General features: G+C 42.9%; 1 protein-coding gene across 4 annotated transcripts in view; it reads right to left on the bottom strand.

Moving 5' to 3' along the window:
- The window catches only part of TANC1 (tetratricopeptide repeat, ankyrin repeat and coiled-coil containing 1), a 235,869-nt gene that overhangs the window by 125,343 nt on the left and 91,751 nt on the right, over positions 1–18,775 (bottom strand). For all 4 annotated transcript variants that reach the window (XM_081242562.1, XM_081242563.1, XM_081242564.1 and 1 more), the window contains one exon: positions 7,274–7,474. In XM_081242562.1, coding sequence (XP_081098688.1) covers positions 7,274–7,474 — 201 coding nt within the window. The remainder of the gene's footprint in view (positions 1–7,273; positions 7,475–18,775) is intronic.

The following is an 18,775-nucleotide window of genomic DNA, read 5'->3' on the forward strand; positions in this document are numbered from 1 at the left end:
TAGAGCCCATGAGGCACAATTACTGAGTCCACGTGCCACAACTACTGCAGCCCGCATGCCTAGAGCCTGTGCTCTGCAACAAAGAGAAGCCACTGCAATGAGAAGCCCACACACCGCAACAAAGAGTAGCCCTCACTCGCTGCAACTAGAGAAAGCCCACGCACAGCAACAAAGACCCAACGCAGCCAAAAAATAAAATAAAGAAAGAAAAAAAAAACCAGAAATTCAACCAACTGTCAGAAGTGGTTGTCTTTTTAGGGGCACAGCGGGTGGAAGGGACCAAGATTTACTGTACCTTGTTCTGTACATCTTTGTAATGAATTTTCCTCCACAAATATTCTAAAATTAAAAAAATAAAGCTAACAAATACCTACGTCTACCTTCACTGAAAAGGAATTTTATCATATAATCACATATTCCTTACCAAAGTTCTCAAACTTTGCTACATATTAGAATCACCTGGGAAGATTTTTTTTTAAATCCCAATGCCCAGGCCATACCTCACAGGCACTAAACCAGAATCTCTGAAGGTAGGACCCAGGCAGCAGTCTTCTTTAAAATTCCTGGGCATGATCGCATGGTACAGCCAAATCGTGTATGGGTGAACCAAGATTCAAAGGCAGGAGAATTAGCGGCACTCAAAGGTCCTTAAGTTCACAGTGGAGCAAACCAAATGCACACAGGTCTGTGTGTGAGCACAGAACAACAAAGTATGTGTGTCCTGGTCATGGCTGCATGGAGCAGTAAGGTACAGGCAGGGTCGCCCAGCTCCTTGGAGTAGGCGGTCATATAACAAGTTTGCAGGAGGAAACGAAGAGAGCTGTCCAGTTCACCAGAGCAGGAGGAACCGTCCTTGCTGAGGGTAAGAGCCCTGATTGTGGCCTGACCACTCCGAGGTGACAGCAGGACTGAGAACTGGCTGGTCCTTCCAGCAGACCTGTGTGAGCCTGCGTGTTCCCTGTGCTGTCCTCCACCTCCCTAGGAAGAAGCCTCACAGATGTTTGTGTGTACCACCTCCAGCCTATAGCCTCCCCCCAGGCATGCAACCGGAACACCGGGCCACGTCACCTACAGCTCATGTGTCAGCTCTGTGCAGACAGAACAATGCAGACTAGCACTGGCATAGGAGAACGTGCTAGGGCGGCGCAGGGGGCTGGACTTAGGGCAGCCTCCACCTTAACCTGCACACCGGGGCAAGTTCCGTAATGATGCTTCCGTATCCGCAAGGAGGCCTGACTGGTTGTGCCCTAGAGGCCTCGCCAACCCCAACCTGTCTGTCATCCTCTAAGGTCCGCACACAGAACAGAGACTGCGGCAGTAGCTAAAACTGGAAGCCAGCTGAGTGTGGTTCTGACCAGGAACTGGATCTGACTCAGCTGTGATCATTCCCCTGCCATAGTACCGTGGCAAGAAAGAAAAAATGGAAATTGAGAAGCGCAGACAGAAGGGAAGTTCAAAAGAGGAGGGTTACAGAACGACTACTCTCAGCCTCCTCTTGCTAATTCTCAGTGGTCCACAACGAGGCCTGACAAAGCACCCACTAGCACCATCCACTCAAGACTGTCCCCTGAAGATGTTGACTTCAAAAGGAGGGCACTCGAAGAACGCTGGAGGGAATGTGAAATCAATGCAGCTTTTTGTAAAGTGACTGGGCAGTATGTACCAAGAATCTTTAAATCTTTAAAAATGCAGTCCATTTAGTGCAATACTTCCACTTCCGGGAACCTGCCACTCTTGAGAGATCAGACGTATGTAAAAGTTACTGAACAAAAATATTCTCATGGGGATTTCTGGAGACTGGGTGCACAACAATGTAAGTGTATGTAACATGACTAAACTGTACATTTAAAAATGGTTAAGATGGGAAATTTTATTATGTGTATTTTATCACATCTAAAATTAAAAATTAGGGCTTCCCTGGTGGTGCAGTGGTTAAGAATCTGCCTGCCAGTGCAGGGGACACAGGTTCGAGCCCTGATCCGGGAAGATCCCACATGTCGTGGAGCAACTAAGCCCGTGCGTCACAACTACTGAGCCCACGTGCCACAACTACTGAAGCCTGCACACCTAGAGCCCGTGCTCTGCAAAAAGAGAAGCCACCGCAATGAGAAGCCCGCGCACCGCAACAAAGAGTAGACCCCCCTCACCACAACCAGAGAAAAGCCCACACACAGCAACGAAGACCCAACACAGCCAAAAATAAAATAAATAAAATACATTTATAAAATTAAAAATTCATAGGCATTTAATAGCAAAAACAAAATATCTTGGCTCACGCTACAATTTTTTTAAACTGAAAAATAATGTAAGTATCTAACAGTCAGAAATTAGTTAAAAATCAATTACGGAATATTGAAACAATGGACATCGAATGTCAAGTTCTTCAAGCAAACTGGAACGTGCTCATGATATAATATTCAGTGAAAAATGGCAAAGCACGTGTGGTCCTGGGTTTAGGAAGAATCGATTAAAAAAAAAAACTAGAAAATCAAAAAACACTAAGCATAGTTCTGTCTCTACAATGGGATTTCCAAATTTTCTACAAGAAACACTCCAGCGGGGTGAGGGAAGGAGTGCCTTGGTGAACGTTAATTCATGGTCCAAGAATCAAAGGGCAGAATGATTTCCACTTTACAGCCTGTCAGCTTTGAGGTTTTTCCGTTAAAGAAACAGACAGCCAGAGGGGTTTTCAAAACTGCTGTATCAGCTCGGTCAACTGACAGAACTGGGACTGGAGATGGCAGAGATGCAAATACAGCAGCTCCCCTCATACGTTCCAAGACCCCCACTGGATGCCTGAAACTGTTGATAGTACTGAGCCGCATATATACTATAGGGTTTTTTCCTATGCATACATACCTATGATAAAGTTTAATTTATAAAGTTAGGCAAAGTAAGATTAACGACAGTGACTAACCATAAAATAGAATGGGGTCTCTCTCTCAAAGTACCTTACCGTACAAATTTAACACACTTTCTATCTTAACTAAAGCACTTATCACATACCGTGGCCATAACTTTTACAGTCTGAGGTGCGAGAGCAAAACTAGCACACATTTTTTTCCTTCTTCACAATTTCACGCATAGAAAATTCGTTCTGACCACAGATCTTAGCTATGGTTTTTTTTTCCTTATTAAGTCAAGAACCTTTTCACTTAAAGGAAGCACTTTACGGTTTCTCTTTGCGTATCTGAACCGCCAGCATCACTACTCTTGCATTTCAGGTCCTTTATTAAGTAAAATAAGGGTTACTTAAACCCAACACCTCGATATCACAACAGCGGATCTGAGGACTGAGGGGGCTATGCAGAGACTAACGGGCAGGGCACACTGGACAGAGGGACGATCCACATTCTGGGCAGGACAGAGCGAGGCTTCATGGCGTGAGCTACTCAGAACGGCACTCAATTTAAAACTTAGGAAATGTTGGGACTTCCCTGGTGGTCCAGTGGTAAAGAATCCGCCTTCAGACACAGGGGATGCGGGTTTGATCCCTGGTCGGGGAACTAAGATTCCACATGCCACGGGGCAACTAAGCCTGCGCGCCACAACTACTGACCTCGTGCACCTCAACTAGAGAGCCCGCGTGCCCCCAACTACAGAGCCCACGCGCCCTGGAGCCCGCCAGGCTAGGTAGGCCACAACTAGAGACAAGACTGCGCACCACAGTGAAGAGCCCGCGCGCCGCAACGGAAGATCCCACGTGCCTCAACGAAGAGCCCACACGCCCCAACTAAGACCCGAAGCAGCCAAAAAAAAAAAAAAAAAATTATGAACTGTTTACTTCTGGAATTTTCCATTTAATATTTTTGGACACTGATTGACCACGAGTAACTGTAACCACAGAAAGAGAAACCACGAATAAGGGGGGATGACTATAACCAGCACTACCCAGTCTCCCCATATAAGCGAGGATGAGAAAAGCAGTATTACCCACTTTTCACCATCTGCTGTTTTACTTCATTCAGTGTTTTAAATGGTTGCTCTGTGCCTCCTTTTGATTGTTTCATAATGGGCCCAAAGTGATCTGGGAAATGTAATCCAAATATAAAGTAACAAATTATATTACTAATAAACAATCCACAGGAAATGGGCTTGCTCTTCTCTGGGAGACAAAAGAATGCATTACAAATATTAATGAATTCTTAATCCAAAAAAGGCTTGCACCAGCCACAGAACTACTTAATGGATACTGATCCTTGTTTTCATTATCAGAAAATTTATGTTTCATTTAGAAAAAAACAAAAAATGTGAAACAGTACTCAGGAAACTGAATCTTCTGACTAGCAGTGAAAAACATAAATAAGGTGGAGCAAGGTGGAAGGAGAGTAAACAAAAATAATAACTAGCAATGTAAGTGGAAGTAAGAAACTCAGTCATGTGAAATGCAGGGTCACATTACTGCGACATTAACGACATTTTCTCTGGTCCTGAGTTCCCATGGCCCACCAGCCAATCACCAAGTATACTAGTATACAAACTTTCATTATTAATGCAGGCTGTGCTGAGTGCCTGTGACAGGAGTTTATAGTATTTGACCTTTGCTAGAATAATAGTTTCGGGCCAACAGTTTCTTGATTAGCATCAATTAGTGAAGATGTTCTATCCAAACAAGTAAAACAGGTTTGGTTCCCGGTGCAGTTTTTTTCGCTTTGTTTTTGCCTTAAACAAAAGAAAAAGGCATCTAATCTTACAAATGAGAACAGAAGTCAGCATCTTTCAGAGCTGGGGCTGAAAGATGATGTGCTTCTGAAGCAAAGCCAAATGGGGAGGGAAAACAGAGCGGGTGGGGTAGGCGGGGGCGGGTCTCTACCTACGGGCTCTGGCTCTGGCACACACCGTATTTACTGTATCATTAGCAAAAACAGTGCTAGCTTTTTAAATAGATGGCTATTTTAAAATGCAGTGCATGTTCACAACCATACGTCAACTATTTTTATAGGCAGGTAGAATATTAGGACTCTAGATACTTTTCCAACAATATGGTTTAAACAGAAATCTGTGTGTGTTCCACACTGGAAAAAACATTGTTTACTGTCTGTTGCATCCTGAGTCACTGCCATTTTTAAGCAAGCATCTCTGCCTTTAACTTTCCTTTTCGAATTAAAATTACCAAGATAATGAAACCAAATTAACACTGTGAGACACTAATTTGATGTACAAATTTGGGCTATCCACAAACACTGCCCCACCAAAGAGGAATCTGCTTAGTGTATTTAATTATCATTTGGACCAAAAGCATCTAATATGGAGAATATTTCCTTCAACCCATTAAAACGTTGAATGTTGCAGAGCTAACTACTCCCTTTATTCATAAGGCCCTGCAAAGACTTTAGTAGAAATAAATTTATTCCTATGGAGAAAAACAAACTTTGGGATATTTTCTCTAAAACCAAAGATATCTAATTTGGTCAGGACAGAGGAGACGAGGCCTTGTCAGGGATTTCTCTGCAGCTGTGCCTGCAGCCTAAATGAGACTCTTCTGGCTTGCCACTCTGCCCAAGCTTGCCATGCCATTCATTGCTACCTGATGTCCCCTTAAAATGCCACAAAATAAATAAGGAAATAGTAACTGTGAAGTGATGAATATGTTAGCTAACCTTATTGTGGTAATCAGTCTGTAATATATTATATATATATATATATATATATATATATATATAAAATCACTACTTTGTATACCTTAAACTTACAATGTCATGGGTTGATTATATTTCAATAAAGCTGGAAAAAAAATTTTAAAGACTGAAGTCCCACTAAAACTAACACTGATTTTTTTATTAATAAAACAATATCTGAAATACAGTATTCCCCAGAGTCTCTCAGGTGTTCGCCAATCCTAGGGCCCAAGCAGCATCAATTCATCTGTAATAGCACAGACTATAGGAGGGAAACCTCTATTATCTGTTTTATATAGATGAGGTATACTTAGAGAAGACATCATGCCTGTCCTCAACCATCAGACATAGGAAGCACATACACGCTAATTCAAGAAAAAAGGACAAATGATGAAGCTAATAAGGATAAAAGTAAAATGCTGTGCACAATTTGTAAAAAGGAGTAATTCCAGTGGGGTAACCGGCAAAAGAGGCAGTGTGGGAACTGGAATTTGAAAGAAGAGAAGAAATCTGACAAAGAGATATAGCAGTAGGGGGAGGGCAAAGAGAAGAAAGGACATTCCAGGAATTTCCCCAAATACTGATAAACAGGTCAGATTCCTTGGCACAGGAAATCACTTCATACCAAAGAGGTTTCCAAGTTCCAGCTAATGACTGGATTGTAAACAGTGTTGTCCAAAGTAAGAAAGTTCTAAAACAATAAAAGATTTTGGACACTCACCAATTCACAGCACCATTTCTAACATTCAGAGCTTAAGGTTTGCGCTCTTAATTTTACCCCACATAAACTGCAAATATCCACTAAATGACTCAGAAATAATGCATACAACATCTCAAGTAATACACTCATTCAGGAGATTAGAAAAACAGATACCAATTTCACAGTCCCAGAGCATAACTTAGATCAATTCCAAACATGTTTATGTATAAATGTGAACAATTCTTACAGTGGCATATGATCAATAAGGCCCCAATTTATCTTGCCCTCAGTAAACAAATACTCAGAAAACCTAAAAGAAGATCAAAGAACTTTTATGATGCCAGGTATCATTATTTTGGAAAGGCCTTCCTCACATCTGACTAAAGTTAAATAATGTTTGGGTTTTTATTGGTAAAGTTAAGTGCAAAAAGTTGGTAATAATAAGGGAAGCCAAAATACTTCATACAAGTAATCCATAAGTCCCTTGTTCCACCCCTTTACAAGTCTGAATTTTCACCAACAATTAAATTTTATAGCTGTTCAAATGCTGAATGATGTAACCAAGGAAACACATCAGTATATAGCGCTGGGTGGTAATAAACAGACTGTGGTCAGATTACACTTGCCAAAATCCATAACCTTTAAACATACCACAATGAATTTAGATTATAGCATTTCGCTAATTTGTGAACAAGAAAACAAAACTGATGGTTAATATTGATAACATGAACCTCTGTAAAAGAATAGCCTGGGCAATCAAAATAGTTTATATATAGGTTGAACTAAAGAAATCAATCTATTCAAATCATTTTTTTTTTTTTTTTTTTAAGATTCCCTTCTTCGAGAAGTTACCGTAACAAAAAAAAAAAACCTTCTCCCAGAAGATTTCTTATAAGCACTAGTTCTGCCTAATTCCAATACATGTAGTTTGGGGGCTGTTTTGTTGCTCGCTTACCTGGGGACTTTTTGGTTGATCTTGATGGCGCAGAGTGAGACTGTCGAGGCAGCAGAGGTGATGAAGGCAGAGACATGGAGACACCTTTGGCCAAGCTCACCCTGTAGGCATCCTCTGCCACCGGAAGGCTGCTCACAGAAAACTCACCACCATGGCCAGGGGGCAGGACTGGAGGGGAAATCTCCAGACCAAAGTCACCTCCTGGAGTGGAGAGAAAAAACCTTTGGTTAGGCCATCCGTGATAGCTAGATGTGAATTTAATTCCTAAGAACTACATTCTTAGAATTCCCATATGCCATATGTGTGTGTGGAATTTTTTTTTTTTTTTAAGATTCTTCTCGCATCCCATTCACTTCATACTCTACATGGCACAGAGTCCACCGTCCTACAACTCAAGCAGCCCAAACCCTTAGTCATGAGACTGGAACCGTGGCTCACTGATGAAGCAGGTTCTCCTCAGTATTCAACCCCTAAATGAACTTAATGACAAACAAGCTTACTATATCGAAATTAAACATTCTAGGGAACTCCCTGGCAGTCAAGTGGTTAGGACTCTGCTCTCTCACTGTCGAGGGCATCAGTTCAATCCCTGGTTGGGGAACTAAGATTCTGCGAGCCACGTGGTGCAGCAAAAAAAAAAAAAAAAAAAAAAAAAAAGGAAAGGAAATTAAACATTCTAGGGTGGTAGACGTATTTTAAAAAAAATACAGAGGAGGCAATTGCAGTGTAGAGAGGACACAAGGAAAGGACTATGTCGGCTAGGACCAGCACCTCTGAAAAAATACAGCCAGTCCTCAAGTACTCAGATGACATGCTTTCCTCCTTACCCCCCAGGTATATACAAAGAAGCAACTGAGATGGTGCAAGAAGAAGAGGTAAGTCATTTTCCTGATGATTAAAAAAGCATCTTTAAGCTCTGAATTATATACATCAGAACTGGAAAGATACAGAAAGTTTTCCACAAGCAAACTTTTCTCTTTGATGAAAGTTATCCAGCTGATGAAAGTTTACCACGCCTTCCTGACTCCGAAAAATCGAGGCCTGGATTTGAACTTAAAACGTTTGTCTAGCCAAGTGGGAACTCAATTTTTGCAGATCTTTGTGTACAATACTCAAAAGGATGCAACCCCAACTGTCAAGTTCCTAACGGCATCACTGTACTTGTTTTTCATGTTAGGAGGCACGGTGAAGTAGAGAGTTACCCCCTCCACAGACCAGGGGGCATTTAAAACAGGCAAACAGGGGCTTCCCTGGTGGCGCAGTGGTTGAGAGTCCGCCTGCCGATGCAGGGGACACGGGTTCGTGCCCCGGTCTGGGAGGATCCCACATGCCGCGGAGCGTTTGGGCCCGTGAGCCATGGCCGTTGAGCCTGCGCGTCCAGAGCCTGTGCTCCGCAACGGGAGAGGCCACAACAGTGAGAGGCCCACGTACAGCAAAAAAAAAAAAAAAAAAAAAAAACAGGCAAACAGGCTCATGCATGGCTTTCAAAGGCAACTCAAAACAAGCAGAGCTGTGAACAAAAAAGCCACAGGTTCCGCAAGGCATAAGTTGGCACCATCAGAAAGGTAATTTCAGTCTCAGCTGGGCCAGCTATGCTTGAAGGGGTTTTAATAAACTTGGGAAACTAAATATCCAAATGACTGACATTTGAAGAAACAACGAGAATTACCAGGAAACTCTCACTAGAATTTTCAAAAACAAGGACATTATGTAAAGACCCAAGACAAATAAATGACTTTCTGCCCATGAGGGAGGGAAGCAGGAAGGAAGGAGTTAATGGAGATCCTTACTTCCTAAGTCCAAGTGAACTGCAGTGTCTCCCACTCTGGTCCTCTTACAACCCTTGCCCACCCTGCTTCCCGAGCCTGCACTATAAGATACCATCACCACCAATTCCCAGGACCCAGGAGCTAATCTCTTAACGCCACCGTGGACAAGCCTGAAATCTTTCAAAAACCTCCTCCTTGGTGTCTTAAGCCAGGGCATGAAGCTTCCTAGCTGCTTCCCCTTCAACAGTCTGGCGAGGAAACAGATCTTAAGGCAGAACGGGGGTTGCACCACAATGCCAACTCCCACTGGGGCTGAAGGTCCACCATGCTGAGACTTGGGACAGTTGAAGGGACAGTTGGTTTCTCTGGTCCAATATCAGGTTCTCATGACCAGTCCCCACCACCACCTCCGTCTCATCTTAGGAATGCAAGCAGGTGCGGTACCTACAAGAATGGTGCCTGGTCATCTGATACCTGGATGTGTCACAAGAAACCCTAGGAGACAGACGAGAACTTGGAAAGCACTGAGGCCACAGCCCCAGGGAGTTACACACACAGAATGTGGGGGGCCTTGAAGAGGTGACACTGGTTTTCCATGTGGCTTGAAGAAAGCTACCCTGCCCTGTGGCTGCCCTTACACTGCCTAAATCACCAACCTGGGTACCCAAATAGCTATGGGATGGCCTGACGGGAGCAGGCACTGTGACAAGGCACTGTCTTTTCCTACTCACACACGAGTATCTCTGACCGAAAACAAACAAACCTCAGATTTCAGGTCACTTAATCTGGATGAGGACACAAAATGAGGGAGAAATGCATATTTTATGACAACATCAGAAATAAAACAGTGAGCTCATTACTGAGAGAGGGTTTATTTTCTTAAATACTTGGAATTCTTCAGTGATACGAGAGAAATTGGGGACTGAGGGGTAAAAGAGAATTAAAGAGTTTCCTAACTACAAATTCTGCCCATAAACTTTGTTTATATCAAGCAAAGCAAATATTTTCATTAACTGCAAGTCTGGTGGGGATGAGTTTCCAAAGAAAGCCATAACCATGAGGACTTTCAGCCTTCGGAGCAGCTGTGCTCCAGCACTTTGATTTTATGTGGTCTGCAGTAAAACGGGACTTAGAGATGGGGTTTGGGGAGGAAGAGTTTCTATTTCAAGTTTACTTTGACATCTCACCATAATATCATTCCCAAACATACTGTTCTGTTGGTTTATTTTTCAGACACAATTAAAGATCCCTAACGTCCAACTTCCTTTTATCAGAAAAGCACAAAGCAGGGAAAGAAGTTTTATGTATGAGCAGGCGGCGCAAAGAAGTGGGTGGCTTAGAAGCTGGAGACAGCACTCCAGAGTCTGGTGCTTTAACTGCATCAGGCAAGGGGTTCAGGTCAAAGTCAGTCCAAGAGCATCACAAGGATGCCGACGCCAGTGCCAGAAGGTGAAAGTCTCCTGGGGCATCCATAGGACTAAACAATATTGGTTCTAGGCAACACGACACCAGAAATTCTCCAGTTGATTTAACATTCCTCAACAGATGCTTAAAGAGGTTTAAGAGGAATTAAAAACATCTCACTGCAACAACCAGCATGGCCAGCACATTTCTTTTAGCTTTGAATACATGTTTTTCTGTTGACTGTGACCTATTTTATTCCCCACCTCAATTAAGTGCTGGGAAATACACCTCAGTCCGCCTTCCTGTTGCTGCAGCAGAAATGCCCGGGCCAGGTAGAATGACACATCCTTTCCAGGGTAGGAAAACCATATTATCAACTACCTCCTCCAGTTCCCCTGGCAGGTGTTTCCCATTGATTCACCATGGACACTCACATCCACCCCAAGGTGCTTTCACTCTCAGAGAGCACCTAGTCCAATCACACAGGTTCTCAGACAAGAAGCCAGGGCATGGGGGTTATCCATGAGGAGCAGGGCCACAGCTACAACTTCCAAAATCCCCCCAGGTGGCTGGCTCATGCTCTAACATACTCACTACTCTACATATTTAAGAATTTAACTTTGAGAGAAAAAAAAAAAAAGGAGGTACTCAAAATAGACATGTTTTTATTTTTTTTTAAACATTTATTTATTTGGCTGTGCCGGGTCTTAGTTGCAGCACGTGGGATCTTCATTGCTGCGTGCGATCTTTAGTTGCAGCACACGGGATCTTTAATTGTGGCAAGTGAACTCTTAGTTGCGGCATGTGGGACAGAGTTCCCTGACCCGGGATCGAACCCAGGCCCCCTGCACTGGGAGCACGGAGTCTTAGCTACTGGACCACCAGGGAAGTCCCAAAATAGACATGTTATTGAATGAGTTAATTCTATAAAGGGGTCAGCACATTCTTGCTATAAAAGTTTAGGCTTTGTAGGTCATACACAGTCTCTGTCATTCATATACATAACATACACACACACATACCTTTTCTTATTTTAAAATCACCAACTCTGAGTTTCAAAAATAAAAGACCAGAAAGGGCATGAGGGTATAAGGTTCTTCCTGTTTGTAATAAATATAAATACACATACAGATATATGTACTAAATAAAAGTAAATACACATACATATATACTTACTCACACGCACAAAAACTAAATCCAAGTCATAGTTTGCAAAGATAGAACTATCAAAGAGGATAAAGCCATCCAATAAGGCTTTTTAAATCGGCAGAAATGGCTTTTGGTAACAGTTCTTTTTTCATTTTTTCTACTATTACAGGCTGTGAAAAGGGATTTAAACTCATAATGGCAGAAAATGCGAACCTGGGAGATGATGAATGTTTAAAGGAGGCTATGCAGAATGGCAATGTCCAACATTACAGATTAAAGTGCATGGAGTGCAGGATTAGGGAAGGCTTTAAAAAAAAAAAAATGAGGGCAACGAAGCCAGGGAGATGAAAGTAAAACTGCATTTCAAAAAGAGTAGATCTGAGAAAGGCAAGGGTGAGCTTAGACATTCAGGTAAATAGGTCTGCAGATGCAGGAAGTAAGATTTCCATTTATTGTGCCGTTGAAGTGGCTAGATAGAGGAAGGGGGGATGGAAGCTTAGAACAGAAAGAGAAAAGATGTTCTGTTTATCCAGTTCCAGAAAACGGGACTTGTGCAATACATTTAACTAGGGCATTAAATGTGTTAGGGCTTCTTTTGTGCAGTCCCTGCCTGGGAGTGCTCTCATGTTTCTTAAACATATTTTCCATCATAAGGTTTTATGACCATATAACTCATATATATTTACAGAAACCTAGAAAATTGGAAAAAATTTCCTTCCACAAGATCCAGTATCATTTTTGAAACCCTCAGAAGTTTCTCTCTGCAACTGAAAGCACTTTAAACCGCTTTACATCTTATAGGATCTCCCCAACTACCCAGCCAGAGCTGATTGCTAATGTGCATTTTCAAAAAGAAAGATTAATGTATCCAAGAAAGCAATTTTCCAAAACATTATTCACACAGTCATGACTAATTCTCAAACAATACTGCTGAGAGGCAACAGAGCAGCTAACTCCAGAGTACAGAAAAATCTGGTCAATAGGACAAGTTTACCCTTTTGTCTTCAAAACTCCAAGTGGGTTCTCTAAACAGAGCTCAGTAAAGACTATCCTCACAGTTTTATTCTTAATACTCGAGGGTTACAGAACCAAATGTACTTTATTCCAAAACAGATGAGTAAACAGACTGGCATTTCCTCTCTAATTGTCAAAGTTTTCCCTTTAAGGCATGTTGCCATGCAAGAGATTCTGAGTTTTAAGAATATGTATATGACCTCAGAAACACTCCCACTCCCAAGCCCTGGAGGGTGCACTTTAACACAATAAATGTTTTTTTAGATATACTATGTGTTAGGACAGGGTTTCAGGCACTTTATATCATTGCAGCCAACTCATGAAGGTAGGTGCTAGTATTATGTCCCTCCTTCAATGAGGAAACTGAGGCACGGAAAGCATCAAGTATCTCGCCCAAGGACTCCGGCAAATGGTAAAGTCAGGTCTGAACCCAGGCAGTGTGATCCCGAGTCCATTCTCTCGGTACTGCTCCCCTAAGGAAAGTGTACTGAGAGATGCCTTTCCACATTATATCGTTTTGTATACCTAACAGGGAAGACCAAAAATAGTCTAGGTAGGTCTACACGCACACAGTACCGGGCCACTGTGAGAAGAAACATGTTCCCTCACCTATTTTCACTTTTCATGCTGGCTGCTTAATTAGCTCCACAGCACTAGCACCCAGGCCCAGTGTTCATTAATTTTCTTTCAGTCACACCTTATGCTGTCACCATACAGGCAAAGTCGATCCGAGATAAATGTTCAGTCATCAAGCAGCCTAAATAGTTTCTTCTTCTTTCACTTTATACTGTAAACTCATTAACTCTTGCAGCCTCTGGGCCTGCTCTCTCTGCCTGGGGTGGCTATGCTGAATGCCATTCCCACCACACAGGACAGAATCCTGACACTCTACATGGCCCGGTGATGAAGGAAGCCGTGGGGCAACTGTGGCCAAAAGCAACCTGGGTTCAGGGTTCATCTTACATCTGTGTGGAATTCATTATTCTACATCTCCTTGTTGGGATAAACTCATTCCCCAAGTCCATGGGTCCTGTCAAACACTCCACACTTGGACTCTGAGATCTATCTGCCAGGCCCGCTGCACAGGACTGGAGCAGGAGTTCCCAGCCCTGCCACAGAAGGGAGCCCGAGCCCTTCCCAGGAAGGCTGTCGTGAGTGCTCTGGGGTGCAGCCTGGGCACCAGTCGTGAGTGAAAGCTCACTAGGTGCTTCTCACGTACAGCCAGGAACGAGAACCGCCAAAGATTGTGAGACCACAAGAAAGTGGTCAAAAAGATCTGAAACGTTTTGTGTTCCTATTATAAGATAAGGGGGAGGGAGGGAGGGGTGGGAAGGAGATGAAAAGGAAAAGAAACTTGAGGGAATAATCATGTAGATGATTAAAGAAAGGTTCCCCTTATGCACAATTTGCATTCCTTGAGTGTATGTATATATACACACCTGTGTTTATGTACACATGTGTGCACACACTGTATGTTTTTTTATGTATATATAAATAATGTAAATATACACACTCGTACATGCATGGAAGGTCTCTAAGAAGGACACACAGGATCCAGGAGCAGTGCTTGCCTCTGGGAACAGGAACTGACCAACTGGGAACATGGATGGGAGGTATATACACTTTTAAATGGTTTACATTTTTTGCTATGTGCATACATTTCCTATAAATATTTTAAATCTACGTTTCCTAGGATTGAGCCAGGTGTGGATATGAAGATCTTAAGTCTAACTGGGCCACACACTGTGGCCTAACTTGGCAAGTGGGTGAGATGAAGCTCCCTTCCACAAAGACTGTTCAAAGTGACGATGTGCGTGCTGACTGGTCGGAGGTGAGCTTGTTTCTGGTTGATGGAGGTGGACACAGGACAGGGGAGTAAGAAGAGCCCCAGGGCCGTGCTCTGAAAGAGGTGGGACTCTCGGCAGCCCCAAGCATTCCCGCTCCCACTGTGCAACACCATCTTCCTCCTCACCCTGCACCCTGGCTCTTTCATGTCCTGGTCATCTCTACTGCTGTGGGTGGAGTGTGGGCACACTCGTGGAAGCAGCTCACACAGGATAATCCAGGGCCCTAGGGAAACACCAGCTCTGCCAGGGAGAGGGCAAGATGAGGGAGGGGTAAGACATGGGGACCTGTTAGATGGGGGGTAGGGGAGTAAGGAGAGGCTAAAAGGGAAAGGAATAAGGCAGGATGGGACCTAGGAACACAGAGGTAGGAGGAAGAGGGAAGCAGCCAGTGGTGGAGCAGGGCAGGGTGCGGGCGGTAAAAGCACCAATTCCCGTTTCTGTTTTAAACTATTGTATCTGGCTAACAAGCCCTCCCAACACCCTGATAAAATACCTGTAACTACAAAGTAAAAGACAACAACTCACAAGTGCAAAATCTACTCCAAAAGATAAGGGAGTGCCAGAAAAGCAAAGAATTCCTAGTAATTTTAAGGATGACAATGGAGCATCCTTTGATTTCATTGCAACAACTGGTGGCCTAACCAGGCTTCAGCCCACAGGATGGGGAGACATCCATCCCCTGCCTCGGTGTTGGCTCCAGTATCTCCCCCTATAGCCACCAGCAGGAACCAACTGACTCCAGTAGATAAAACAGAGCTGATGAGATCTTTTCTCTTTCCATGAAAAGCCAACTCCCCAAACACCCCCCTCAAATAATAAATGGTGGGAGACTGAGGAGAATGTAGCTTATTAGCAAAAGAAAAGAGGCTATCTTTTTGAAGATTCAAACAAAGAAGCTGAGATAAAAATTCAGTGAACTGCTTGTCACCCTCAATAGAATATAGGGGGACATGGCCTCTATACCCTTCATATGGCATTTCTTTTTTGATTAGTATAGACTAATATTAAAGAGGAAGAAAAGGACATTTCAAAAGCAATAGCCAATTATTATCCACATTTCAGGCATAAAGAGTAGAACTAACACTATAGAAAGTCCACTCAGTGATAAAGAACAAGCTTGAGGAGGTGTCCCCAGGATGTAGGGGGAAGGGGCAAACATTTTCATGATGCAAGAAAAGATTACAGATATGGAAAACAAAGGTATTTCTGAGGAGAAACATGGACAAAATAATTTTTAAAACTCAAAAAAAAACCCCAATCTTTTTTGAATTGAGGTTTGCAAATTAAAAAAGGACCCGCCTCAGAATGGCCATCATTAAAGTCTACAAGTAACAAATGCTAAAGAGGGTGTGGAGAAAAGGGAACCCTCCTACACTGTTGATGGGAATGCAAGTTGGTGCAGCCACTATGGAAAACACTATGGAGGTTCCTCAGAAAACTAAAAATAGAACTACCATATGATCCAGCAATCCCACTCCTGGGCATATACCCAGAGAAAACCATAATTCAAAAAGATACATGCACCCCAATGTTCACAGCAGCACTATTCACAATAGTCAAGACATGGAAACAACCTAAATGTCCATCAACAGATGAACGGATAAAGAATACATACAATGGAATACCACTCAGCCATAAAAAAGAAATAATGCCATTTGCAGCAACATGGATGTGACTAGAAATGATCATACTAAGTGAAGTCAGAAAGAGAAAGACAAATACCATATGATATGACTTATATGTGGAATCTAAAATATGGCACAAAGGAACCTATCTACAAAACAGAACCAGACTCACAGACATAGAGAACAGACTTGTGGTTGCCAAGGGGCGGAGGGAGGGAGAGGGATGGACTGGGAGTTTGGGGTTAGTAGATGAAAACTATTACATTTAGGATGGATAAACAACAGGGTCCTACTGTACAGTGCAGGAAACTATATCCCATCTCCTGGGATAAACCATAATGGAAAAGAGTACAAAAAAAGAATGTATAGGGCTTCCCTGGTGGCGCAGTGGTTGGGGGTCCGCCTGGCAGGGGACACAGGTTCGTGCCCCGGTTCGGGAAGATCCCACATGCCGCGGAGTGGCTGGGCCCGTGAGCCATGGCCACTGAGCCTGAGCGTCCAGAGCCCGTGCTCCACAACGGGAGAGGCCACAACAGTGAGAGGCCCACGTAACGCAAAAAAAAAAAAAAAAAAAAAAAAAGAATGTATATAAGTGTATAAATGAGTCACTTTGCTATACAGCAGAAATTAGCACAACACTGTAAATCAACTATACTTCAAAAACAATATTGCTAAGGGCAATGGGGAAAAAAAAAAAAAGGACTCACAGTACTCTAGGCTGTTTCCCTAGAGGGAGACTCATACCTAGACATATCCTGGCAAAACTTTAAGTTGATAGTTTAAAAAAAAAAAAAAAAGTATCACAAGCATCCAGGTAAGTATATAGTTTTATAAAAGTAATTAAGGGGAAACAAAACTGCAGAGACTTTCAAAGGAACCTAGAACCCAACTGCCCTCAGGCTTCTTCAATTAGTTCTTAGGGCTGCTGTAACAAAGTACCACAAACTGGGTTATTTAAACAACAGAAATTTATTCTCACATTTCTGGACGCTGTAAGTCCAAAATCCATGTGTCAGGTGGGTCACGCTCTCTTTGAAAACTCTAGGGGAGAATATGGTCCACGCCTTTCTCTTAGTTCCTGGTATTGCCTACAATCCTCAGCGTTCCTTAGCTTGTAGACACATCACTCCAAGCTCGACCTCCATAATCACGTCATACTTCCCTGTGTCTGGGTCTCTTCAAAGGACACCAGTCACTAGAGCAGAGCCCACCCTAATCTATTATGACCTTATTTTCATTTGATTATGTCTACAAAGATCCTACTTCCAAATAAGGTCACTTTCACAGGTATCAAGGGTTAGGACTTCAACTTTTTCTTTTTGGAGGGACACAGTTCCACTCACAACACTTCTCTTCTCCAACATCAAGAGCCGAAAGCCAAAAAGCAGTATCTTTGAAACCTGAGGGAGCAAATAGCATGACCAAACCTCATAAAGCCAAACCAAGTTTTCTATCAAGTGCAATACCAACCAAAAAACATTCTCAGGTACTCAGAGGCTCAGAAAACGCCCAGCCCATTTAACCTTTTTGAGGAAAAAGTTACTTAAGAATCAAAATTAACTACTCAACAGTGGGGACATTATGAGTGGGGGGGGGGGAGAGCAATAAACTATAACTCATGCCCAGCCTTCAACACTTCACTCAACTGTCCCTCTTCTGCTTCCACTCCCTTCTCACTCAGGAAATGAGTTTTTCAAACCATATCCTTCACCCCATGGTGCAGAATTTTTTTTAAATAAATTTATTTAGTTTTGGCTGTGTTGGGTCTTTGTTGCTGAGCGTGGGCTTTCTCTAGTTGCAGCGAGCGGGGGCTGCTCTTTGTTGCGGTGCGCGGGCTTCTCATTGCGGTGGTTTCTCTTGTTGCAGAGCACAGGCTCTAGGCGCGCGGGCTTCGGTAGTTGTAGCACGTGGGCTCAGCTGTTGTGGCTCACGGGCTCCAGAGTGCAGGCTCAGCAGTTGTGGCACACAGGCTTAGTTGCTCTGCGGCATGTGGGATCTTCCTGGACCAGGGCTCAAACCCGTGTCTGCTGCATTGGCAGGCGGATTCCTAACCACTGCGCCACCAGGGAAGTCCCCAGAAAGAACCTCTTTATCTGGTGACCTCTTGAAACAATAGTGCCCTGTGCCAGAACTTGCTAACAATGGCTAACATTTTCTACATGATTGTGACACTGGGCAGAGAAAGCTCTCTTTACTGCTTCTCTCCAATAACGCACCCCAAAGAAGAAGAGTAGCACAGAACACCACAATGACCATTTTTGTTGCCAAGGAACTGAAATTAACAAAAAAGGAGGCATTTAAGTTTACCACAGGATCATTTTTCAAACATGCAGGATAAATATTTAAGCTAGTGTGCACAATTTTGTATATGCCATATGATGACAATGGGAAAATAATATGCACCACCAAAAACTAGAAGGAAATTCAATAAAACGTTGATATGGTTATTCCTAAGAGGGTGGGAACTATCAATGGATTTTTCCCTTCCTTTTACATTTTAAGGTTGACGTATGTTCTGACATTTTCATAACGAGAATGTTTTATAATACAAAACACACTTTTCCATTAAACATTTACATGACACATAAATTTGTATCTATCTCCTTTTACTTCCAGAGGTTTCCCAGCAAGCCCCTCCACTGGATACCTGTCAAGTTCCTGCTCTCATGAGTTCCTTTCTTCAGGAAGGAGGGC

The sequence above is a fragment of the Mesoplodon bidens genome, assembly GCF_964165515.1.
Source record: "Mesoplodon bidens genome assembly, chromosome: 8".
Classification (NCBI taxonomy): domain Eukaryota; kingdom Metazoa; phylum Chordata; class Mammalia; order Artiodactyla; family Ziphiidae; genus Mesoplodon; species Mesoplodon bidens.